The 27,980-nt window shown below is 33.2% G+C and overlaps 1 protein-coding gene across 2 annotated transcripts in view; it reads left to right on the top strand.

The window, feature by feature from the left end:
• The window catches only part of GRID2 (glutamate ionotropic receptor delta type subunit 2), a 1,124,557-nt gene that overhangs the window by 694,779 nt on the left and 401,798 nt on the right, over positions 1 to 27,980 (top strand). For both annotated transcript variants that reach the window (XM_069485505.1, XM_069485506.1), the window contains 2 exons: positions 18,123 to 18,176; positions 26,006 to 26,179. In XM_069485505.1, coding sequence (XP_069341606.1) covers positions 18,123 to 18,176; positions 26,006 to 26,179 — 228 coding nt within the window. The remainder of the gene's footprint in view (positions 1 to 18,122; positions 18,177 to 26,005; positions 26,180 to 27,980) is intronic.

Below are 27,980 nucleotides of genomic sequence, written 5' to 3'. Positions count from 1 at the left end.
CTTCCTCAGCATTTCATAGTTCTCCCTGTAGAGGTCTTACACCTCCTTAGTTAAATATATCCCTAGGTATTTTATTTTCTTTGTTGCTATTGTGAAGGATATTGAGTCTTTGATTTGGTTCTTAGTTTGACTGTTGTTGGCATATAGGAATGCTACTGATTTCTATATATTCATTTTGTAACCTGAGACTTTGCTGAATTTGTTTATCAATTCCAGTATTCTCATGGCAGAGTTTTGGGGGTTTTCTAGGTATAAGATCATATCATCAGCAAAGAGAGATAGTTTGACCCCATCTGCCCCCATTTGGATGCCCTTGATTTCCTTCTCTAGTCTGATTGCTCTAGCTAGGACTTCCAGCACTATGCTAAATAGAAGCAGTGATAGAGGGCAAACTTGTCTGATTCCAGTTCTAAGTGATAATGCTCTCAATTTTTCCCCATTCAGTGTGATGTTGACTGGGAGCTTGTGCAGGATAAGCACCAGTTGTTCTGTGTAGGTCTGGTAAAATTTGGGTGTCAAACCATCTGGTCTGGGACTTTTCTTGTTGGGAAGGTTTTTTATTGCTGTTCAATTTCGGTAGTACATTGATATTAGTCTGTTCAGGAATTCTATTTCTTATTTCTTCCTGATTGAGCCTAGGGAGGCTGTGTGTTTCTAAGAATTTGTCCATTCCACCACGTTTTCAAGTTTATGCGCACCAAGGTTTTCATAGTATTCATAGATAATATTTTGTATTTCTGTGGTATCAGCTGTAATTTCTCCTTTTTCATTCCTGATTGAGCTTTTTAGAGTCATTTCTTTTCTGCTTCTCGTTAATCTAACAAGACGCGTGTCAAGGCTTTTTGGCTAAAACTATTAATAATAATAAAAAACAGGACTTCTCCACTCCTCCCTATGTGCTCTTCACACTTTATGGAAGCAACCTTCAATTTTTATTTGTTTTGTTTTAGCTACTTGTGGTATTTTCCAAATATTTTTAACTAACATTTTCGCATTGCTTTTCTTGGCTTTCTTGTATATATAGATATAGATATAGATATACTAATATGGAAGATGAAATTTATGTTATGTATGTCATCACATACAAAGTTACCCTCCAAATATAGTTTTAATACATTTATAACTAAATTCATCTTCCATGTTATCATTAATATGGCTGTCTAAATCCATTTGGGCTGCTACAACAAAAAATAGTGGGTTACTTACAAACAACGTAAATTTATTACTTACAATTATAAAGGCTGGAAAGCCCAAGATCACCTTGGTGATTAGGTTTCAAAATAGGAATTTTGGGGGGAAACAAACATTCAGACCATAGCAATAACCATGGAAGCATTTTTTTTCCGTTTCCAAGGAGGCTCTGACTGATCATTCAATATATGTACTTTCATTGAATCACATTATTTTTTTGTTTAGTACCTCACCTAACTTTCTATATATACATTGGTTCCATATATGCATATGTTATACATGTATATAATATTAATAATGTATATAATCTTGAAAAATTCAGACTAAGATCTTCTTGTCTCTGTTTCAACTATTTTTTCCTTCAAATTTAGTTATAAAAAGTGAAACATAGCTACCATATGTAGCATTACCATCATGTTTAAATTTTAAATTTCTTATTTGAAAATGTTTAATACTATCACTTACTGCCAATCTTTAAAATCTGTGTAAATATTCCCATTTTTGGGTACTAAAAATAGTAGCTTTTAAAATAATTAATAGAATAGAAAGCCTAAATAGATCAAAGTTCTTGCTTCTTCATATACTGATATCTTTTTCTCTTTGAACTCTGAAAATTATACCAGTCTTGGTGGTGTTAATTTCTGTTGACCTCTTTGGATGAGCATATTTATTAATACACCAACTAAAGTTAAAAACCTGTAAAATTGACTTTGCATCTATTTTTTGTATTATACTTTAAACTGGCATAGTTTAGAATGCCCAATGATTTCATTCTCCTTATTCATGTCATAATTTGGTCCAGAAAATAAAATATCTTAAAAAGGGAGGAAATTAGTACTTTTGTTTTGCTTTTATTAGAATAATTTAGTACTTGTGTTTTGCTTTTATTAAAACAACAATCACAGACTATTTTCTTTACGTAGACTTCTTGTTTATAACCTTGATATTTTCAGAATTCAATATGGATTTCTATATTTTATTAAACTACATCTCAAAAGCCACTATTGATTTCTATAAATTGACATAGCCATTGACTTAATAAAAAGGACTTTATTCAGCTCTCAAGAAAAATCTTGTTCTTTATCCAAGATTTAATATCTCCTCAACTCCATTCAGAAATTTGGCAGATTATTGGATAACCCTTGACATTTTGGTGAACCACCTGACAATTTCAATCATAGTATGGACTTCAAACAGCAAATATTTGGGATGTTTCAGGTTTCAAATCATATTCAACTCTCAACCTTGAAAATGTCCTTTATTGGCTCTCAAGAATATTTTTCCCTTTGAAACGTTTTCTTTTAACTTTCTTAAAGTCATATTCAAAGCTAAAGATATGGATTTTCAAACAGTGTCAACTTTTACTAATAGAATTAGGACCAAGGAAAGAATCAAAATTTAGCAAAATGTCACAATTTTCTAGCTTTAAAGGTAGATCATCCTTTGACCTAGTTTTTTTCTTTTTTCTGGTATTGTTTTAATCAAAATTCTCATTGGACATTTTGGATGTTTGACATAATTCTTTTCTTTAGATTTGCAGAGACCTTTATTCACAAAGAAAGTTTAAGTAAAAGAAAGTTGAAATATAATTGATAATATGATGCAAAATTTTTTGAAAATTAATTATGATTTTTATTAAGACTTGAATCAGAAAATTTACCAAAAAAATTGAAGAACATTTATGTGGAAATTAATCTTAATCTTAATTAATCTCAGATAATTTATTAGCTCTGAGAATGATCTGGTATAATCCTAAGTAACATAATTTTAAATAAAGTTAATTATGTATTTTAAGTAATATATATGCAAAACAAAATTTAATAAAATAGTACATATTTTCTTTTTTAAATGGAGCTTTTTATTCATTTTTAAAGAAAAAAGTCAAAACTGAAGACAGTCTTTACAACACTTAATGGTATTCTTCTATGATGAAAAACCATATCTAGGAAGAATTTAACCATGTTAAAGGATCAGTTGGTAAGAAATGCTGCTTGCCTGCTTCTTCCTACGCTGTGTAGCAGAATCTTAACTGCAGTAGCAAGCTATTTTCCTCTTAGCCCACATACTTAACTTCTCAAATGTCAAGAGAAATTCTTTAACTGTGGCCTTTATGAATAGAAACATGAATTTGTTCAACAGAACTGAACCCATGTGATGATTTTTAAGTGATATGTAATTTTTAATTTTAACAAATTTAAGTATGATATAAATACAATTTTTAACAAATTTACTCTAAATATAATTTATACAAATCATAAATTATGCATAGAGTAGTTATAAATATTTAATTCTTTATCACTAAAGATTGTTTTTAAAAATCTTATTTTTAGAATAATATTAAAGATAACTGTGAACAGATTATTTAGATTTTTCTTTTTGTCACGTCCAGATTTGGCTAGCTCTTTTCTTTGTGTCCTAAACTGTTTTATTTATCAATAACATTTCAAAAAAGGTTTATCTCTCTATTATGTTCTGTAAAATACCAACAATAAATTGCTCATTATAACCAGAATGTCTTCATTTCTATATGACCATTCATTGTTCTTTTTACACCTTCCTGATATCTCTTTATAACATCAATACTCTGCCCTTTGTAGTCTACATTTGAAGACTTGATGGTGATTGGATAATGTTTAGTTTTTTCCCACTGGAAGTAGTGTCTTATAATACATATCACCATGATTCTGGAAGAGAGAAATAGTAGTTTACCTACACAATAACTGAATCCATAACCTTTTTAACAAAAGGAGGGAACCAACAACAGAAATTATCTTAAATAATTTCATACCTCACCTAAAGAACTTGAAAAATAAAATTATATCATAGACCAAAATTCTATCTTTAGGGGAAAAAATGGCCTTCTCTAATGAATACATTCTCTTTTAAATTCTTAAATTAGAAACTTAAGTTACAAACACTCCAGTGAGTTGTTTAGAACATACAATGTGAGATGCAAGTCACTGTGTCTTTTTGATTTCCTCAATTTTGTTCCCAGAAGACAAGGTATGAGTAGGTCTTAAGAAAGGATTTTTCTATTGATATGAAAACTATGCTGAGCTCACCACACTGTAAGTCATACTGCAAACCAAAGTGAAATGTGTCTGCAAAAACTAAGCTACTGCCTGCCCTTATTTCATTAGACAATATATTGACTTTATCTCTAGGGGGATGCATATTTATTTTTAACTCTATATGTGTTATAACAATAAGTCTACAAAAGAAACAAACAAAAAGATGCAAAACAAACAAACAAAAAACCTCAGATCATTTCTACAATTGTGGTGATCAGACTACATACAGCATGATATTTCCTGTAAGTATGTCCTTGTCCTTAAGTCTCACAGGAATAAGTACTATCAGAATACTTTTAAAAACAATTTTCTAATACTTCTCCCATCAAGTCATCTTGGAAGGAAGGCTTTTAAGGCTTATCAACTAAGCCTGTTTTATGAGTGTTTTCAAATTTTTCTATAGATGAAAACAGATGGCCCTCAGAATTACAGCTGTCAGTACATGTCTTTGGGTTAAAGGGATACCAAGAGATAATTATAAAATAGGTCCTTCTTTGATCTCTTACTTTCGTATTCTGACCTGAAGAAATCATCAAATTATGCTAAATATGAAATTATGCTAACTGTGAAATGGTAATAAGTATTTAAGTAAACTATGAAACATATGGGAGATTCAAAATTGGTATGTACCTCTTTAAAATGGACCAAAAAAGCCTTGGCACACTTCCCAAGGCTACTCCTTGAATTATGGAGCACATGTGTACCACACAGCATTTATGACCTCAACTATAGTGACAGAAACACCCCCTAGTTCCATTCCATAGTTCCTGATAATTATTAATTTTCAAAAGAAAAGCTGATTAAAAGGCAGAATTACATACAGTCATCTTCAAGATTTTTTTTCTTTATCTGCTGGGAGTCAGTTGAAGCAAGCTTTGACATATCATTTATTTAACAACTTAGCAGAACTGATTCCTACTGTTAAACCTGAAATGGTATATAAAAAATAAACAACAGTCAAATCCAATGATGTATTTCAAGATCTAATTGGTAGCCTATACTCAAAGCTGACCTTATCACTTGGGATGAAAAACAAAAAGAAAAAGAAAACATGGTAGTAAAATAAAAATCATGTTTATGTTTATAAGTCCTGAAAATTCAATTCTTATAAATTATAACACATCACCCCAAATATAAATTATGTGCAATCAAAAAATTTGCACCAAGCTATGATTTATGTAGTGATGATTGGGGTATAAATAATAATACTTTAGTGTGTTTCAAGAAGTTTACTTCAAATAAGTCATTTTTGAGCAATAGGTTAAAAAGACTTTTTTAAAAACAAGTCTTTTCTTCTGTAGAAATGTGCATGTTAGTTATTTCTGCTGGACTATTACATGTTGACTGGCAGGCATTATCGGTACACTGTTCATATTCCCAATAGGCACCCGGTAGAGCTAAGCTAGAAACTCACTTAGACATGGCCTGAGTCTGCTTTGTTCATTGAAATAACCCCAATACCTGGCGCTGTGTCTGGTAAAGTTCAGGTGCTCAAAAAGGTTGAATGGTTTTGCTAAATTAATTAAATATATAAAGAATCAATGCCAAGTCATCACACTCAGTCCCTGACCAGGGCTTTTTGTAAAGCAGTAGATGTCAAAATCATTCCCTGAACCCTCAATATTGCATCAATATTGTTAGAAATGTAAATTTCCAGGCCCCATGCCAGACCTTCTAAATCAGAAACTATTTGGGTGGGCCCACCAATCTGTGTTTAAAAAGCCCTCCAGGTAACTATAATTCATGCTAAAATTGAGAGTCACTGATATAAATAATCCCAATGCTGTACACAACTTTCTAGAATTATAAGAGTGTCTTAACAGTCTGTTATAGGAAGACAATTTCTATGGACAGAATGTGAATAATTTTACTTTCCTAAGAATTTTATTCTACTTCCTAAGAGGTTTTTTGTTTTTCGTTTTTTTTTTTTTTTTTCCATTTTAACTATAGGTATTATTTCCTATTCGTGTAGTAAATTGCGTATCTTGTGGAGGAAGGCTGACTCAGTCTGAGTTCCTGAGACAAGGAATTGAATACAGATGGTTTATTAGAAAGGTGGTCCCAGGAAGCTCAGTGAGGAAGTAGTGAACATGGGAGAGGATAAGGAGAAAAGCCAGTCAAGATGTTACCAAGAATGTGCTATGAATGTGGGCAAATGGGGTTCAATCCTGTGAAGAACCATCTGAGCAGCTGTATGTGGAATGTATCTCAGAACCACCCCTCTGGAGAGTGGGAAGGCGGAGGTATTTAGGCACTTACTTCCATCCCCACTGGCTGCAAGTTGACCGCCAGGGATCCTAACATGCCCCCACTTCTAGATGAGGTTTGCATATGGCCAAACGGGCTGGAGAAAGTCATCAGGCAGAGAAGATGAGACACAAGCTCTTGAGGTGGGACATGACAATATGCTGCAAACTGTTTCCACCTGCAGTGGCAGGGCAATTCAGTGGGCTGAGGGGGCTTGGAGGCAAAGTCTCCCACGCACACAGTGGCCTTCTAACGTGTTAGCTTTCAGCCAGCTAATGAAGACTTTTTTAATGTCTATTATGAATCAGGTTCAGAGTTAATTCTTGGGAATATAAAAATGGATAAACCATAATTCCTGCCTCAAGAAGCTTTTAGTGTAGCAAATGCAGAAAAACAAAAAGCTATTAGTTAAAATATAATTACATACATTCACTGGTGGTGGTACACATTCACATTTATAAGAGAAAGCTATAATGGGTGAGGGTATGGTAATCATGGAAGACTTCTTAGAGATGAGGATGGTGATAATGATTATAATGCCTAATTGAAGTCCTAAAGGACAGTTAGAGGCCAGCCAGTGAAGGGGGGTGTGTCGGGGTGGGAGGGGTGTGGACAGAAGTCAGAATAATAGAAGTGTGAATGGGAAGTGTGCAAAAAGAGAAAGTAATCATAGATTTGAGAAGATTATGCAAGTAGGTGTACAGAAAGGTTGTGTGTTAGCTATAATAAAATCCTACAGCCCAATGGGTAGTAAATGAAAAGACTTTGAATGTACAGGAGTGCATAGATAACCCATCGTGGAGCTTCAATAAGGAGAAAAGAAGAAAAGGATCCAAGGCTCTGTTGAAATGTTTAGTCCCTTTGTAGAATGAAAAGGGCCTATTTTACTATGATGAAAGTAGGATGAATGAAGGTAAGGTGGTGTGTGTTCATTTGCAAAATAGGGAAAATAGTAGCAACTACCTTCAAGAATGTGAGATCTAAATAATAAAAGTCACTAAAGTTCCACATATGTAATACCCGATAAATAATGACTGCTTTGCTTTGCTTTTGGTTTTGGAGGGGCAGAAATTTTAGGGCTTGTAACCATTTCTACCTATCGACTTTTCCATTTTTTCTTTTTTAAATAGGAAACAAAGTTACTTACAACATTGTTAGGAAGACAGGCTAGTGGAGCTGGTCAAAGGTTAAATGTCACGGCCTTTAAAAATGGAGGAGGAGCAAAACTGACTATTATATAAAGAAAAATAATGATAGTCAGCATTAAATGTCCAGTAGGGGTAAGAAGCCATGAATTTGCAATGACAGCAAAGCGCACAGTTGTGTGTTCCATTTCTAGGAAATGTGGAACAATGTAAGACATGTGAATGGCATTCAGGATAACTGTCATTTTATAGAAAGCACGTAATTATAAATACTGACAGATAAGCATACATGTAAAAATTTTTAAGTGGGTTTATGATCACTAAAATGTGTCAGATGATTTTGAATATTCTTGCCTTCTGTGATCATAGCATGGGTTCTTTGTCAAATTCTATAATTCTGTTCTGCAAATGACATTTTGTTTGAGCAGTTAGCAGTTGGTGCCTCAGTTTCAACTGACATTTTGTTACTAAACACAGTTCTAACACCATAAGGTGATTTGTCAATGGGAAAAAAAGGTAGTTTATATTTCACTATAGTGAAATTGCACAGGCGGGAGAGTCAAATGCTAGGAATTCTGGAAAGTGCCCATGCTGTCAAGTCCAACACCATTGAAAACATTTTTTTTTTTTTAGCAGTAGGCCACAAGGCTGCTTTTTTATGAAAGAAACTATGAAGGAAATTTAGAAATCCCAGAAAATTTGAAGGTCTTGTTCTGATTTAGTGAAAATCTCAAGGATCATATCTCCAATGAGTTTAAATACTTTGAAAATGACAAATACAAGTAGTATAGAAAGATGGTCATGGAAATTTTCACTTTACATTTCTCTATTTTTAATTTTGGATACTTTGTGCACCAAAACCAATAATACCTTTTGAATACTTTTTTCCTGTGAAATCTTTTGATTTTGGAATCATCAACATTTTATGCTGCTCTTGAAATTCTAGAAAGGAAAACTTTCATGTAATATTGGAAAAGCCTAAGGATAACAGAAATATTGAACAGGGATGTCTTCTAGTATGTAATAATCAGCTTCCATAGTAACTTAATCAGTTATGAGCTCTGTATAACAGAGGATACAACCAAGCTGCACAAAGACTTTCATTAGTATAAAAACAGTAGAAAACTGATTAAATGCCTAATAGAAACTAGATGTTTAATTGCTATATTGCCTTATTGGCAATACAGTACTAATATTCTTAGTACCTAGGAATGATTGTCAAATTTCTCTTCTCAAAGCTTTTGGTCCTTCCTCCTCTGGCAACTTTGCAAAAAATGCAAAGTTTTGCTGTGGTGAAAGAGCAGGAACAGATAGATAACTGTTTCTCTGGTTAAGCATCAGGTGCATAAATTTCTCTGGTTCAGTATCAGCATATATTTAAATCAGTTAATCAACGTAGAAGATTACTCACATTCTAAAAAGAATATGGGGACCGAGTCTCACTTGTGGAAAAGGAAAATTTTTAGACTGTTTCAAGGCAAACAGAGTGGAACGGTGGATGAAACCACCTTTATTTTTCAAATTGTTCTATGGTTCCTCTCTCTCCGTCTCTGTTCCCTCTCTCTGTCTCTCTCTCAGATATACAGTAGATGCACATAAGTTAACATGGTGGAGTTTAAATACACAAAAATTCAGTGTCTCCCACATGATATTCTGCAACATATTGAACTGTGATGATTCTAATTTTGAAACATGCATAATGGTTTCTGCAACTTAGAGAAAGAGGGCTATGAGAAAATTTTGTAGAAAGTGTCTTTACTAATTATTGATTCTACTGTCCACTCTTACTTAACTTTATGATTTGGGTGAGTCACTTTACCATTTTGTTCCTCAGTTTCTTCATATATAAAGTAGACATAAATGTAGTGCTTGCATAATAAGTATGTTATGAGGATTAAATGAATTATTGTATATATAAAAGCACAGAGTGCCTGGCACATAGTAAGCACTCAGTAAATTAGCTTATATTATTGTTATTGACATACTGTAAGTGGCATTCAATAAACGTTTACTAAATAGTATATATGAACTTACGACCATTTGTGAGTACTGTCAAAAGTACCACAGACACTTGAGTGATTTTTGAATACTTATAATGCTCCATGTGCTTCAGGTACATTTAGTCATTTAGTTCTCACTGTGCACCCATGAAGAAAGATTTATTCAGGTCAACCGGAAACTGAGCATCAACAGTATGTAACATACCTGATTGCCATTAAGGAGGCCCAGCATTTGAACTCAAGCTCGTTTATTCAAATTTTATGTTCTTTTCCTCGAACCACCTAGCCTTCAAGTCCCAAGGTACATAGCTTTGGAAATACTGAATTTAACACTTGTATGCTTCATTACCACGTAAATAATCAAGCTCTCTCTTGAGAGAATGGGAATTGATTCATTTTCTGATTAATTAATTTTTTGAAATTAAATTCCTTCTAATGACTTCCTTTCCATATCAGTTTATCAAATGGTTTAGTCCTAGGTGAAGTAGGGATATGTACAGATGTATTAACGTGAGTTAAGGCTGTATGGTTATGTTTTTTCCATAAATAACATTTAGTGAAAAATCTTACTTGTCCCTGGCAGTAAATTTTACTGAAACCTATATGACACTCATCATTGTAAGGGGATAGACCAGTGATCAAAACTAAGTGCTTACTCCTGTAAAGCTTATACCCTGGAGCACTGAAAGAGATCATAAAATGAGTGTATGTGTCTATTTGGCTCAAGTGGGATAAATCATAGGCAAGAGTAGGTGATAGAGAAGCATAAGGGGAATAAGAATGGGTGACCCTAGGACCCTAGGACTCATGGCTGACGGAGAGACATTTATGCAGAGACCTCAATAAAATGCAAGAGGGAGCCACGAGCATGTCTGATGGAAGAGCAATCCGGGTGGGGACAATATTGCCTGGCTTTAGAGAGGCTGGGTGGGAAAGAACTGGACATTCAGGTCACCCATTGAGTTATGAGAAGCTGTGAGAGGGGATTGAGAAGAATCCAAAGGAACAAAGCAAATGAATGAAAGTCCACAGCTGTGAAGGGCTCATATGTCGCATTTAGACGTGATCAATAGACTTCTTTTTAACAACTTCATTTTTTCTTTATTGTCTTCAAGACAGCAAGAAAGCCTTAGTTCATAAATCCTGGCCATTAAGTGCCAGTGTGCCCCCAAATCATCATTTTAAGCCCTGATCAAAATCCAACTAAGAACTCATCATCATATGTTTGCCTGTGGTACTTAAGAATTAATTTATTCTGCTAAAGGTCACTGAGCTACTAAAAAACAAATACAATAAATAAATATTTTAATGTGATTTTCCTTGTTGTGCCAAAAGTTAACATACTAGGAAATAGTAAAACAGGCAAAAGATGAGTGGTCCTTCAACGAACACCACTTATCCTAATTGTTTTTGCATAATGCACCTTTCATTACCACAACAAACATCCAAAAGACCCCAACACCAACAGAAACAAGGAATTGAAAACAGTAACACAGTGGTTTCTTGCACTGGAAATAATTGTCAAACCTTTATTTATACTTTTGTCAGATAAAGTGTTGAAATCATGAATTTAACTCTGTTCAATAATGTAGAACACAGGAAGGTGGGTTTATGCTATGTAATGAATGCCGAGTCTCTATTTCCTTGCATTAGTGCCCATCTTCATGCATTAAGAAGCAAAGCAGGTAGCATAGTGTTGGCTGAATCTCAGCGGTGGCATATTTCCATCTCCCAGGGGGTGTGGGAAGACCCAACTGCACAGCAGTAACAATAAATCTAGCATATCCGTTTATGAAATAACTTTGGCAGTAATGGCAAGAGCATTTGGATGAAAGTGTATTTGTGGTCTTCCAGCTGGAAGATCAGAGCAGAGATTCTAAAGCAAAAGGCACAGAGTGGCATGGCAGATAGTGGCTGCTTGGATAAAAACAGAGGAGAGTTGGGGATCCATGCTGAGCTCAAGGGGAAATGCAAACAAGATGGTCCTTTCAGAATATCCCCATGCTGCCTAATATCAGCCTGAGGGATTATTAATGCCATCTGCTGGATATACTTGGGATTTAAAAATGGAATCTGTACAAATAATACTCTAATGTCTCCCTATATGGTGGCTTCAGTTCTTCTAGTGAGAAAAACAACAACAGGCTAAAGAAAACAAGCATTGAAAATGAAGCCCAGGTCATGTACATGTTTATTATACCTCAAGAAGCCTGGAGCTGTGTACTATCACTACATTTCTGAGGATTATGATATTTAATTGCTCTCCTTTTTTTTTTTTTAAGCAAAACTCTATAATTTGGCCATATATAACACTCAGGCAAATGGATGTAGCTTGTACTGTAAATAAATGAATCTCTTGTTAAAAATCTATTATACTGTATAAACTTTATACACTAAACACTCCCATTCTATACTTTATTGGTGAGAACATAGTAGTTTTGTTTGTTTTGTCTTGTTTTGTTTAGTTATAAAAGGAGAAAAATTAAAAGGAAACAAGAGCAAGTATCACCATTTGCTTCAAACTATTCCATATGCATTTGGGTCATATATAAAATATACTAAGTCATCTTTTGTTCTTCTTTTGTGGAAATTTTTTCCTCTGGTTGTCATGTTCTCTGTAGGATTATTGTGAGACTATAGTTTAAAAACTTGCAAAATTCCTTATGGTGTGGTGTTCCAATAAATTTTTAGGACTTTCAGAAATGTGCAACTAAATGAACATGGATTCTAGTGTATGTTTTCCAAAATGTACTAATCCCATGAGATTTGCCTTGGGAAAAATGTTTTCCCTGGTCAATCCATTTAGAATATGCTGTCTTCTTCTAGAGATCCATAAGGCACATGAATTTAAATGCAAGAAGTTGCTATTTAGTGAGAGTTTACCATATGCCATTATCTCATTGGATTCTCTTAATGATTTTATTATGTGGGCACGGTCATTATCCCTATTGACAAATGAGGAAACCGTGGTATACAGAGTTGGTAATTTTGTGAAAGTCACACTAAGAAAATGGAGGCATTGACTCTGACTTTACAGGTCATGCTCACAAGTCCGAAGCAATATATCCCACATTATTAATATATGAAATAATATTATATGTTAATACGACTTTTATGGTAATTATTTCTATACTGATGTCAATCTGCTAAAAGCTTTGAGCAGTAATGCAATAATGGCATCTGTTTAACTTTGCTAAACACAACTTTTCTAAATCTATTTGGGTGTGGGACACTCAATAATTTTAGTGGAAGTAGTGTCCCACAGATACAGTTCTAGAAATGCTGATATAAGCTGTAGCATTGCTATAGATGAGGAGCCAGGAAGAAAGTAACTCTTTAATATTTCTCTGGCCACTTCCTCCAGAATAACTGTCGGTGTCCTTTCCCCAGGCAAGCCACTTGCTGGTTTCCACCTGACAAGTTGGAATGGATAGAGATAGGGAAGTAAATACCCGACATCTTTGTTGCTGCCGGTGCACCGAGCACTGGAACTCTGTGCATAAACGTGTAGTATTTAGTACATCCTGCAAAGGGAACAAGCTTAATTCAGTTCAGCCACCAGGTTGAGTGAAAAACAGCATGTTGCTGTTATTGTTTAGTCAATTAAATTGTCCTCTGCACTCTCAGGAACTGTTCCACATTTGTTACCAGTGAGATACACACTCCGGCAGTGTTATTGAATTCCTTCCTTTGGATTGTCTTATATTTAGCACATCTAAAGATTTGAGAATGAATGATGGAAGACACAGTGATAAATTGTAGAGCTTTTCCAAAGATTCAGAAGTTCTAAAGTTCCTGCCAATGACAGATGGTCTGCCCTTACTCATCGCTTGTCTTCCTGACAGGACTTGATTTTCTTTTTCCTTTTTTTGCTCGATCCCATTACAGTAAACCTAGCTTCTTGGGAGGTGGAATAGTTTCATTTGTTATAATTACATGATTACATATCGAAGAGGCATCAACTTTGTATGAACATGTACTATGCTCTTTTTACATTATTAATGTACACTGGTATTGTGATAAAAGAGAATTATGGGGTAAGAGGGAAAGAAGAAACAGATTACCAAGAAGAATCCATACTTCCATTCCTCCTGTCATTTTGATAATCAAATATACTAGAGTCCCCATTAGATGGGTTTTATTTCTTACTGATTTGCTACTTTCTTTTGATAGCCCAATCATAATATGATCCTTTAGATAGTGTTTCTTATTCATTATGGCAATAAATATTATTTTCAATACCTTTAATATTTGGTAACAATCTAAAATTTTTAAATTTTTGTTTAAAAAGTACCAGTGCTTACTAACTTGTAAAATATTTATAAGAATCCACACAGTGAGACCAAGCAACTATAACAAAGAAGTGCTTGGATATGATATAGGTTCCAACTGAAAAAAAAGTTAAATTTCAGTCAAATTGCTTAATTTCTTTCATAGATTTCAAATATGTTTACTGCTAAAGTAAGAGATGTGCTACTTAGGTAAGGAAGGTGGGAAAAGTAAATAATTTTCCTGTGGAAATAAATATAAAGGCTTTAAAAATTCTAGGATTTCTTAAAATAATTTCTAAAATTCAGAAGTAATTCAGTCCTTCAAGTTAATAATGCCACTACAGCATTGCATAAGCCCAAGTGTTATCAAGTGGAACGGGATTAATATTACTAAGAAATATAAAAATAATTAGGTGAACTGATTTGGGATTTATAGTAGTTAGTTGTCCTTTGTTATCTATACAAGGAGCTCAGAATTTTGCTCACTGTGTATTTAGCTTAATTTGATATGTGAGAAGCACAAACATTATCAATTTTTTCTTTTCTTTTTTAAAATTCTACTGCTACTGCAAGTTTTAACCTCTGTGAAGGTATACGTGTGTGTGTGTGTGTGTGTGTGTATGTGTGTATCTTACTACTATACCCACACTAGTCATTCAAGTGAAAGAACCCAAAGCCTGCTGGGTTTCCAAGGTCTAGGTTATTGACCTCCCAGTGATCTTTTCATTCCTCCTACTAAATTTTCCTTCCATTTCTGATATCAGTTACCTTTTTAATCAGTGGCTTTTTAACATTGCTCACTTTCAGTAACATTCAATTACAAAAAATCAGAGAACTCATGCCAGCTCATTGGTTATGCATGAAGATGTTAACCTAGACCTAAGGAAATTATAGCCCTCTTTTAGTGGACATGTTCTCATATAATAAATGGAAGCATTAACTTTCCTAATACAACATTACAACCAAAAATTTTCAAACTTCTTTAAAATATGGTGTGACAGTAATACATAGATTTTAGTTATGCATATTGCATATAGTTTGGTATATTATTAAGAAGATGAGACATGCTATCTTTTCATTCTTAAGTGCTTTCTAGTATAATTTGTTTTCCTTCTTCAGAGAAAACTGTGTTTGTTAAAAAAAAGTCCTAAATATTTGATATTCTCAAAAAGGCCAACAAATATTGCATGATTTTGAGTTAAGATTGGAAAAAAGTACATAGCTGAGATTAATAAAAATGCTTACCATTAAATAAGATGGGCTGGATTACTCATCAAATGGACCTAAAATGTAATGTCCCAATATGGCAGAGGTTCATTTCGTGTCAGCCCAGGACCACAGCAGGAGGTAGGGGAGAGGGATCTACTCCTTGCACTGGAGACATTGTGGCTCCCAAGGTCCTCTGGTCATGACATCACTGTCGCAGTAAGCTGGAAGAGACAGAGAGCAGACGCAAGCACACGAGAGGTTTCAAGGGTCAGGTTTGGAAGTGGCGTACATCACTTCTGCTCACATTCTACTGGCTAGAACTCACTCACACGGCCTTGTAGTTCCACCCTGCAATGAAAGATGGGAAATGTGGCCCTGTTTAGTGTCCTGGTAGAAGGAGAGAATAGATTTTGGTGATCAGCTAGCAGTTTCTACCACATGAATCCTAAGTTTTGCTTAAAAATTGAGGTGAATTCAAGATATTATGCTATTAATATTGTCTAATTTCTCTGATAAACTTGGTAACCACTCACTTTTTCTTAGGGAAGAGGATTTTTAATTTTATTTAGAAACCTAAATTGTAGGGACGATTAGGGACTAATAATTTTAGAACAGTCAGTCTCACAGAGACCCTGCGGGAGACCTGAAAGCTTGAAAGCCTGTTAAAGGTTTCAATAGACCTTTTCATTGAAATGCACATTGAGACATAGGGGTGAATTTCAGCTTACTCGTACTGAGGGTTCACAGGTGCCTGGTGCCCACCTGTGGTAAAGAGCCTCCGAAGTAGAACATGAAGATAAATGGTTCATTTATTTATCTGTAGAAATTGCTAATATTTTTTTGCTTGTAACAAATTTATACTGCTAAAATATCTTGTATTTTAATACTCATGAATAAAACCAAAGAGAGGAAAAAGATTATTTCCCTGCTGACCTAAGCAAAGGAGAGTAGTGCAATGAGTGGAACCACGGCCTCAGATGAGACAGTTGCCTTTCTTCTTTACGGAAACACTAAATCAAACCCTGTGCCTCAATATCATGTCAGTGTATTTGCTCGAAAGTGTATTTCAAGGCGAAGAGTGTGAAAGATGAGTAAATTTTTTGTTCTCGACAAATTACCAGCAAATTACCATTATAACGCTTCTACTTAGTTCATAAATGCTGTTGCACAATACAACTTCTAACTTAACAATTTCTACAGGTGATGCAGAGTACTCATTAGATTAAATTTTCTTAATTTGGTCACATGGTACAGATTATCTAAATAAGGACAATTTAAACTAAATTGAGTCATCACTCTACTACTAATATTGCTTCAGAAGTACTTTCAATCGATACAGCCTGTGTCTTGATGTTAACTTCTTTTTTCTTTGAATTCTTCCTGTTTCCGTATTTTATTTGTGTTTTTCCCCCATGTGCAACATACTTCTCTTCACTTTGTCCATAAACCTACCTTCCTTATAAGTGAGCCTCTAGTTTGTAGTCTTTCAAATTCTAGAGGAGTTCTCATTTATGTTCTAATACTTTTCATTATTGGTGATTTTTCTCTAAGATAATTGAAGAAAAATACTCAGAAAATTAGAAACAAGGGTTATCGTTACTGGTATAAAGAATTTCTTTTTTTTTTTTTTTTTTTTTTTGCTAAAACTGAAAACTGCCATGGATCATATTTTCTACATTAAGTTTCACCTATAAGTTGAGCATGTGTATATTACAAAAATAATAATAATTATAAACCTTAAAAATAGGTAAAAATATCCTCAATTTTCTGATAATGCATTATTTATTACACCTCAGTAAAGTCACAGGGACCAATGTGATGTGTATTAGAATAGTATGAAATTTATACAAAATTTAAAGAATAAATATTCTGCAAATAATTATATACTTTGAGAAAACATTGAGTTACATAACAAATACATTTCCAATTATATTTCTTGTGATTCAACACACCTTTTAATAGGCATTTGTCAGTAGGACAGAGTAACCACCAGAATGCAATTCACACTTTATAACCACTCCTTGCTAGTTATTAGAAAGCATCTTCATTTGAAATCCAGTCTCTGACTGTTATTCCTAAAAATAACAGAATAATCCCTTACAAAACAGTCTCACTTATTATATGCCTATGGCATGAATCATAAGAACATGTCTTAGAATGTGCATGGTGAGATTTGATAGAATGCAAACCTCGGTACAAAAGCTACCGCTGCACCTCACTCACATGCATCCGCACACGCACACCTGAGGCTTACTTTTTTGGCATAAGCCAAGAATCATTTAAAACAAATGTATCCAAAGTTAGTCAACCGAAATTGCTACCCATATATCGTATGCTCTTTGTTTTACATAAATTTTATTTCTTTTTATCTTGTGAGCAATCTAAAAGCTACTAAATTTTCTTGCCCATACTTTAATGCTAATATGTTGTTTATTGCTTTTAGTATTTTACATTCAAATAAGTTTAGAATTGGATCTCCTTAGAATATACATGACAGAGATTTTCAGGAGAACATAGAGCAGTTTACTTACTCAAGACTGTAGCAAACATATACACAGGGACATACCAGAAAATAAGAATATTATGTTAGAAACAGAGTGTAGAGAGCTATATACTTAGATATTTATTAGGTAGATAATAGAAAGTCATCAAAGTTTATTTGTAATAAGGATGTGATTTGAGATTTGAACTCTACTCTCAGTTTAATCACAAAACAGTATTATTTATGTTTTTTTCCTATCAAAACCTGTGGTTTTCTAGGCTTTTATTGAATTACATTTTCAAATTTAATTAGCAAGTCTACAATGCATCTACATGTCAAATACAAATGCTTCTACAGCGTTTTACTAATAATTTTCCATCTTCAATTGAATAGCAAAGACCTTTCTAACGTGATTCATATTTTGCCATTTGCAAAGTATACCCGTTTAGTTTGGTTTGTTTTGCATGATTAATTTTGACTGATAGCTGGTTTGTTTTCTATTCTAGGTTGTGGAGACTAATTTGGTTGCTTTTGACTGTCACTGGATCATTATAAATGAGGTAAAGCCAACTAAACCTATTGTCAGCTCTGTGATCTGTTTTCATACATATTGTCACAGCATTTCCTACGGCCTCAAATTTTTAGAGGAAACAGAACATGAAGTAAACTTTCAGCTTACTGAGTGAATGCTGTTAAATAAAACAGAATACAAAGTTTTTAAAAAGTCTAAAGGGCTTCGTTTCAATAAAATAAATGCAGAAAGTCTTCCCCACTGAGTATCTTTTAGCTTTTTCTGTTTGGCACATACTGCCTTCTTAGGGAGATCATTTTTATAAAAAGTATGCTTCCTTTTTGTAAGCAAAGCAAATTCCTCCCAGTGGAGTGCTTGTGTTCCATTTATATTTTAATGTTGTTTCTAGAGCTTTTAGATCCACCCCCCTTCCATGAGGATTAAATAGTTCAGTATATGAATATGAATAAACAGAGAACAGATTTTTCCCTTTTCATAAAGAAGTACAACTGTTTTAAGATCCACAGACTTGTCAAATTCTATGTGAAAGTCTTGATTTTTGCAAAGATAATGCATAAGATTAAAAATATATGACAGCCCAAGAGGCCTATGAAATAAGTTGTTCTATTAGCACCTGTTAGAAATGAAAAGGACAATGAGCAGATCAGTTTTGGACAAATAATGTGATCATACAGATTTGTCCTCAGCAAGACATAATATTCAATCATACCCATTATTTATGAGTAAAGACCAGGCATTATTTATCTATGACACTAAATATGGAATTATAGAAAAAGATTTGTTTTATGGACAAAATAGTATTTTGGGTAAGAATTCTGGTTTTGTAGTCAGCAAGATAGGTTCTATTTGACTGTAAAATTTGTCAGCATTGTTACCACGGAAATAATCTTCCTATGCCTCAGTTCATTAGTTTGTATAATAAGTATAATAAGATTTACTTTACAAATTCATAATACACGTTAAGTGAGATATTATCTAATGCTCTTAACACAATGCCTGTCAAATAATATTTAGTCAGTGGTAGTGCAAAAATGATATCACATTAAAGTTCACAGATCACTTTTTCATACATTATTTTGTTGAATACTATACATTATTCTATGAAGTACTGAGGAAATGAGATACACAGAGGGTAAATGATTTGCCTTCCTTACACAGGAAAGTAAAAATAAGTCTCAGTTTCAAGTTGTTTCTCCTACACCACACTTCACTGATGGAATGGTTCTTTTTAGCTCAGTGTAAAGACACTGGAAACATCTTAAAAATCTGTTTTTGGTCTGCCAAACCTTTGGTTTATATGATTTGTCACTGTAGTTATCATGTCAAATTAAGATATGTTTTTCTGAGATTCCCACGGGCAATGTGTATATGTGAGATCAGCTTTTCAGTGAATTTCTGATATCTTCTAATTTTTCTAATACGTCTTAATTTTCCATCTAGAATGACTAAACATCAGGATAGAGGGAAGGACAAAGGGAAGGGAACTTATTAGCAAATCTTCACGATAACTTTTCAAATTAGATATTTCGTTTCTATTTTTCTGCAAGGAAACTAAGTTTTGAAGAAGTTAAACGATTCACCAAATATTATACAACTATTAAGTGGTGATAATGGGATTAAAACTCAGTCCTTTTCACTGTAAAGCTTTGCTTGGTTTTGTTTTGTTTTTTGGTAGTTATCCTTTAGGGTTTATATTTTTGAAATCTCCACTACCTTAGTTGTAATCTTATGGTAGCCACTTATCTCACTAACTTTTGTCTTTGGTTTAATTATTTTCTAGATTACTTTTTTAAAAATAAAGAATCTTCCTAATCCCTTGTATTTATCTAACATCTAAGTTCTGATAGAGAGTATACAACACAGATTTCTTGATGGAGAACAATCTGGAGTCATTTTACTTGTTCATGTCAATAAAGCTGACTAGAAAAATAAAGTGACTTCTTGCCTCTTTAGACACATAGACTAATCAAAACAAATTAACACTTATAATCATTAAATAGAAATGTCCATTCCCTTCTGCTTTTGGATAAAATTTCAGAAGAAACCCCTGAATTAAAATTTTTTTTCCATATCCAATTTAGCTTCTACAGCTATACCTGAATCTTAAAAGTATGAACCCAAGTAGAGCTACCCAGAACACCATGGCCGTTTATCCACTGTTTAAAAGTCAATACGCTCTTCAGAAGAAATTGCTCCTTCATATTATATAGGTGTAGCCTGAAAGACTAGCATGTATTTCATCAGTGACAAATAGCATAGAAAGAATAATAAAAATGTTATATTTTATCTTACATAAGAATTAGGACTATTTTATTGAACTTAGTGTTAAATTTTATTTCATAAAATATTAGGAGGGAAAATACTGTCTTTAAATGGATTCTCTATAATTGGGCCACTATTTTGCAAGATAAAACATCTATATCAAGAAAGCAATCTAACTGGTAAATAGTTCAATAAATGTTAGAAGTATATAAGATGATATAGAGGACCTCAATAATTTTCTCATTTTCAGATTTGGGTTTTCTACTGTAAATTGTCCTATCACTTTACCTTCACGTCACTGAAACCCTTATCTCCCTAGTCCTTGAGCAAAGGTGCAATTTCTTTGGGGCAGAACAACACTGCCTAGTCTCTGAAATTTGCAGTGTCCACAACCCATACCATTTACATTGGTTATTAGTTTTATCTGAACTAGGTTAAAACTCAGAGAATGAGCATTTTTTTTTTTTACCTCTTAAAAAAACCATCATCAGCCAATATGTCCAAGGTCACCACTCTTGCTTTTGCATAATTTCATTTAGTCACCTTATTCTCTCTGAAATATACCTCAGGCAACTTGATTCTCACTCTTTTCTTACACACTCTTCATTTACATGCTTGTCTATAAAATTTATAATGGGTAAATCATAATTTATGTGAGTTTATATAAAAGAGGCAACATGGATTTCTCAAATTTGCTAAGGAGCTAATAAACTCTAAATGTAACAACAACAGCAAAAAACCCAACAACATGCAAATGCCCATTTTGACTGAAAATGGAAAACATGAATATGTCTAGTTTGGTTTGTATAGCTATTACTTTGTTGCTAATTTTAAAATGGGTTGCAAACATTTATTTAATCTTATTGCACCAATAATTTTTTAGAGAGGGACTATAAATCAAAGTTGGCATAGTGCATCATGATACAAATTGATACAGAAACTTGAAAACAATATATTTTTTTCATTTGTGTTAAGTGTACTATAATAATGAGAGGCTGTACTAGCTCATATGGTGCAATCAATCATACGTTAGTACTTGGTAATGGTATTTATCTTCTCCCTGCGATCAGCGGATCCAGCTCAGAATAGCCTTTCCATATAAGTATTGTCATCCCTTCAGGGCCCTGAAGCAGATGGCCTGGCACTTTATTTAAGTTTGACAAAAGTTAGATAGGAAGATGTAGTCTGTTTAGAGCTGCAAGAAGCCTAATGCTTTATGCACCCTTCCATTCACAGATAATACAGACTATGACCTTTGGTGTCCTGAGGGGATTTTACTCTCTTCGTATTTAAATACTCTAAGACATTATTCTGTTAATCATTACTGAGTACCGCACTTAAGGAGGAAGTTGTTGGTTTGGGGGGTTTTTGTTGTTGTTGGTTTGAGATTAATAAAGCCTGTATGTATAATGGATGTTTTTCAATTTTTTTCTAATTTAGTGATGAATTGAACTGCTCACTACTAACCTGTCAAGCAGAAAGTTACCATTCTGTTTCTCTTCCTGTTGGTATATCGCCTACAGATGGTTTTGTTCCATTTTTCAACATAACGTTAGCATAACTGCCTCATATTAATGTTAAACTTTATGGATATATCAGAGGGTCATCTTTGCTAAAGCATGAAGAATAAAAACAAATTAGAAAAAAAGCATAATCTTTTCATCTATACCACATGATAGACTGATTAATCTCATTACTAAACTCTGCTTTATTCATAATTGTTCAACACTTCTAAAGCATTCCAGTGTATAAAATTAAAATTCCAGGTATCAGTCTCTAGAAGATGGTTTGGTAAGATCTTGCCATTCATTTATTCATTAGATTTTTTATTTATCAACATTTATTGAATAGCTACTATGAGCCAGGGACTTGGTTAGGTGCTAAGAGGTAAAAAAAAAAGAAAGAAATAAGAAAAAAAGGGGGGGCGGGAAGAGGGTAAAATGATGGAATAAAGAGAAATAGGAAACTATTTCTTTGAATTTTTTTAGTCTAAATTGGCTACTGATATAATGGGTTTTGACAGTCTTTTCTTCCCCAAATTTTATTAATTGAAATCTAATGCTGATATACTACAAGGATTCAGCAGTGATTTGTTCTAGAAAGTGGCCGTTTCTAGACAGGGTTGTATACCCAGCAGATATTGTAGCTTTTCTTTTTCTTCCTTGGGTCTTAGTCTTACATAGTTCAGGATTATTGAAGCAAAGGGAATAAGAATATTTTGTTGAACAGATTGACGTGCTTCTTAATAATTTTTAATTATCCAGGTAAATTATTTTGGAAGAAACAGACTTTATGCTTTGCTTCTAAAGAAGTAAAAAAGAAAATTCAGGTACACTAAAATATATTTAGTTGTTTTTCATTACAGTATCAATTCTACTTTTATAAATATACTCAATCAAATAAAGAATATTAGAAGGACAAATAGGACAAATAATTTTATAATTCAGGTTCTTTAAGTTCTTTAAAGCTCTAGAATTCTGTATTTCTTTGTAGACATTAACATATTTGGTAATACTGGGGACTCAGGAGAATGAGAGCTTGTTTTGTAAGCTAGTTCTTCACATAAGTAATTTTAAAAATCTGACATTATTTTAAAAATTCATGGCATTAGAAAATACAGATCCTAATAGATCGTATAACAGTTTCACATTTTAATACAGAAGCTTACTTATTAATTTTCTTCCATTTAAAAGGATCTCTTTGTAGATCACTTCTGTGTTTATAAAGCCTTGCATCTGCCATTCTTGAAATGCACCTTTTGAAATCAAGGAGTAAAGTTCTGCAAATATAAAACAGCTGCATAATCAATGATTGTTTTCATATAGCTATCAAACTGTTTTTGAGATCAAGTGTCAAAACTAAAATTATAAGTGAATTTTTTGAGACAGTCGGTTTCATTCAGAATGGCACATTCTTTTCTCCCAGAAAATAACTTTCCTTTCTCTTCCCAAAACAATAATAGGCAAATTATACTCAATTCAAATTGACGTTTCTTCAGATACACTTTAGTTGCTTAGGTACCCGAGAACGTCAACCTTTGGAACCTCTGAAACTTAACTATCCCTTTTTATGGGTTTAAAAATCATCCTCTCAAAGGCCTTTCTCATGATAGATTACTTTATCATTCCATGTAGAATCATCAGGAAATTATATGCTGAAATAATGTATCCTTATAGTTTTAATTTCTATCATTCATAAATATTAATCTAAAGAATTCTTTTAAGGAAATATGGACTTCTTGTATAATTTCTTCAGAGAGCATTTATTTTGATAACATTCATATATTCATCCTATGAATAGAATATTTTGAATAAAGACCTTGGAATCTCCCTGGTTCTTTATTTATAAAATGAGAACAAGCAGTACCTAATTCAGAGTATTGTCTGTTAGCAGAAAATGAGGTAATAGCTAAAGTAGTTAGTATTTTGCCTAACATGGTAGGCAATTATTAAATATAAATTTTTATCTCACTGTGCTGATTTGTAGTTCATCATGGTTGGTGTAGAAAGAGATGCTAATGTTTGATAAAATGTTGATAAATTTTAGTATTGCTGAAGAAAAAGGGACCACATATGTAATAAAATTTAGTTAATATTATGAGAAAACTGGTAAAATTTTCCATTGCCTGTTAAATGAAAATTCCTGTCTGCACAGTACAAAATTTTTTAAATATGGAAAGACATTGATTAGCAATATTAATGTTAATTAACTTTAAAAGGTGTCTGGTTAAAGTTAGAGCTTAAAATGGACTTGACAGGACACTGTTTAATTCTTGGTGAGTAGATGACAGAGAATTAAAAAGCGACCTGTCTTTGCCAGACAGAGTTTTTGGTGACCAGTGAAATGACACAGACTAAAGGAAAAAGACTGCATTTTAAATGGAGAAAAATCATTTTTTATGGTACATTGAGAATTGATTAATCACCCAGAAACCTAGGATATTACACTGGATCCAGCTGATAGCAGACATTATTTTCTTTTCAGAAAATCTCTATTTCATAAAGATAAAAAAAAAAGGATAATTTGTAAATCTAACATACACTACAAAGAAGAATAAAATGCAATTAGTCCAGTAAGAAAGAAAGAAAATTTATACCTGTGAATTACATTTTTCTCTTTCACTTTTCTGTAGTAATTCCTTGGATGAAAACTAAGAAATGCTCACTGCAGACCAAAATTTATCTTGCATCAAATCTTTTGTTTCTGTTGCTTTAAGAATCTATTCAAACTGATGGCATGTTAATTGCACAGGCCTCATTGGTTTAAAAGGTTACAGATGGACACCATTAGGCACAAAGGGCTTTAGTAAAGATTACCTCAAAACTGAAATTATTTTGGTTACTTTTATTCTAATTCCATTCAGAACAGATGTATGTTATAAAAATATTATTTCATTCTTATTACTTCTACACCCATGACTAAATCTAAGTCTGGAGTTAGGAAGTGGAGGAAGAAGGAAGTAGAAATTACACTTCTTTGAGTTTGGCAAATAATCATATGCAAAACTAAATTCATTTATATAAAGAACATTAGGTTTCTTCCTTCGCTCATCCTGATTCTGATTGTATTAAACAACAGAATTTTTCATCTTTACGTAAACTACAATTGTCAAGACCACAATTATATACTATATTCGTCTAACAGTGAATACTTTGTTTAATCTACTTTTTACCAAGAAAAACATACGAGTTAACACTAATAATTCTAATAAATAATTACAAAAAGTCTTAAAAAATAATATCGCCTCTTGCTCTTTTTATTTTCATCATTTGAAAGCCTCATTTTTCATTGCTAAGAAAAATATATATTACACTTACATTGCAACTATCTTTCTAGGTACTCAAAGTAATGGATACTTGAAATCCATTAATGAATAATTAAGTATAGTAGCAACTTCTTTTATGACTTTTTTAATGTTTTGATCACATCTATATTTTTCTAAAGTGTTCAACATAATAGCTTATAAATTTATTAATAAACCATATTTATGTCAAGTGTTCCATGTAAAATTGTTTAGGCACTAATATATGTCATTTAAAGCTGTGGTCCCCAACCCCCAGGCTGCGCTGGGAGGCCTGTTAGGAACCAGGCCACACAGCAGGAGGTGAGCGGCAGGGAAGTTTGTCTGTATTTACTGCCACTCCTCATAGCTCGCAGCACTGTTTGAGCTCTACCTCCTGTCAGATCAGTGATAGTATTAGATTCTGCATTATGGTGAGTTGTATAATTATTTCATCACATATTACAATGTAATAATAATAGAAATAAAGTGCACAATAAATGTACTGTGCTTGAATCATCTTGAAACCATCCCCTCCATCTGTGGTTCATGGAAAAATTGTCTTCCCTGAAACCCATCCCTGGTACCAAAAAGTTTGGGAACCACTGATTTAAAGCACAGTCAGGAACTGCAAATGAGTTGATCATTTTAAAGAAAATGTGTTGTTTTTATTCAGATATGGGCTCAACATTAAGCTAATGTATTACAGTAACAGAATCCCTAACATGTCCAGGTAACAACTCATAAATGGTTTTGTGTTTTTGTTACTATATTAAAGTATTTCTAATTCTTCCAATTCCTATCTTATCTTATAGGAAATAAACGATGTGGATGTACAGGAACTTGTAAGAAGGTCGATTGGAAGGTTAACAATTATTCGGCAGACATTTCCAGTCCCCCAGAATATAAGTCAGCGATGTTTCCGTGGCAACCATCGAATATCTTCAACACTGTGTGATCCAAAGGATCCATTTGCTCAGAACATGGAGGTATATTCTAAATGCTAGTATATTTCGCCGAGGGTGCTTTGTTGGGCGATTACAAAAAGAGCTTTTTGAGTTGCACTGGATTCAGAATTATATGTATTATCATTTCTGATCAATTCTCTCCAAAAATTATTAAATCTCATGGGGAGAAAGTGCTAAGAATTCATGTCTTTATTCCTTTTGATTTCATTATAGAAAAATGTCTACTTGTTTAATAAAAATATAATAAGAGAGAATTATTTCCTCCTAAACAAATAGCTCCCATAGCATTTCCCACGGGAGAATTTGTAATTGATACTCCTAATGCTAAACTTCAAATTATTAAGCTAATAAATTTGCTTGGCTTTTCTGGCATAAAAAAGCCATGGATGTTTATTTTATTTTTTTTTTAAAAGATTAGTCTCCAGTTTTAATAACTTCAACAAAAAAACTACTTAGAAATACTTGGAGCTCTGACTCAGGTGGGGCAAAGGCAATATACATAACTTAAACCTTTGTACCCCCGTAATATACTGACATAAAAGAAAAATTTAAAAAAATGCAAAAAGTGCTATAATGTTATATAGTCATATCCAACTCCAATGGGATATAGCTGCAAGCATCACCATCCAGAATACAACAAAGAATTTGGAAGTAAATAAATTAAATCTCTGCTCAGCAAAACAGGGAACACCAAATCCCTACAGCTTACTCATAAGAATGCCCTTTAAATACTCACTTGAAGCCTATTTCTTTTTTCTTAAGGAAAATCCTATCAGATTTTTTTTTTCTTTGCACTGGAGATCTCAATAAGTCAATCTGAAGGGTGTGTTACCAAAAGCAGGCACACTGGCAACAGCAGGGAGCCAATAGCAGCACTCACTAGCAAGGCAAGAGACGGAAAAAGGAAGCAGATACACTACCTCATGCATCCTACCACTGTAGGACTTTCCCTGTAAAAACAGGTCTGTGTTATAGAGCAGTTGCTAAAGGTATCAATGTAGTATAACATTAGCATTTAAGTTAATATGTAAATAATAACTCTGAGATATCAGCAAAGTTAATGCCATGGCCAATTTTAGAAGTCAGAAAAACATGATGCATTTTAGAAACCTATTCTTTATAGTGTTTACCATGAAAAACATTTTAGTACTTAGAGACATTCAATTTTAACAGTTTAGAAATGTAATCCTAGGAAAGCTAGTTCATCTCCAATGATACTAGATAAATAAGGTGACTTTGCAAGACTACTTCTTTTGAAAAATAACCCACATCCTCCCTATCCTTATTCACCCTTGAATATTTTTAGATGATTTGCCATTTATCCAATCATTTTCCCCATTCTCATATCACTGTAATGAGCAGTCTGGCTCCAGGATCCTTGCCCTGCAACTTTCTGTTCCATACTGGATTTTGCCAATTAAGCTATTTGTTTTTCTCCAAAACTTCAAACAAAATTGGAACCTAAATGGATCACTCAAATCTTTAAGTAGTATTGATATTCTTAGAGTATGTCTTAAATATATTCTGTTGCTTTGAGTATTTCCTGATATCTACGACCGACTAGCAGGGGTTTTTTTTTATCCTTAGTTTGAGAAGTGTGGAACCAGAAGAATATTCAAACTACACTGATAAATACTCTACTTTTGAAATGCAAGTAATCGTGATCATCCACAAGATTCTGTCCTTGGACCTGTTATTTTCAAAATGTTTATGAGTATATGAATGAAAATGCATAAAACATGCCTATGAAATTTGTAAATGATATAAAGCTAATAGAGAAAGCCTATGTTATATTACATAATCAAGATTCAAGTTGTTAATA

Source organism: Eulemur rufifrons, chromosome 13 (assembly GCF_041146395.1).
Source record: "Eulemur rufifrons isolate Redbay chromosome 13, OSU_ERuf_1, whole genome shotgun sequence".
Taxonomy (NCBI): Eukaryota; Metazoa; Chordata; class Mammalia; order Primates; family Lemuridae; genus Eulemur; species Eulemur rufifrons.
This window is presented reverse-complemented; position numbering and strand designations above follow the sequence as displayed.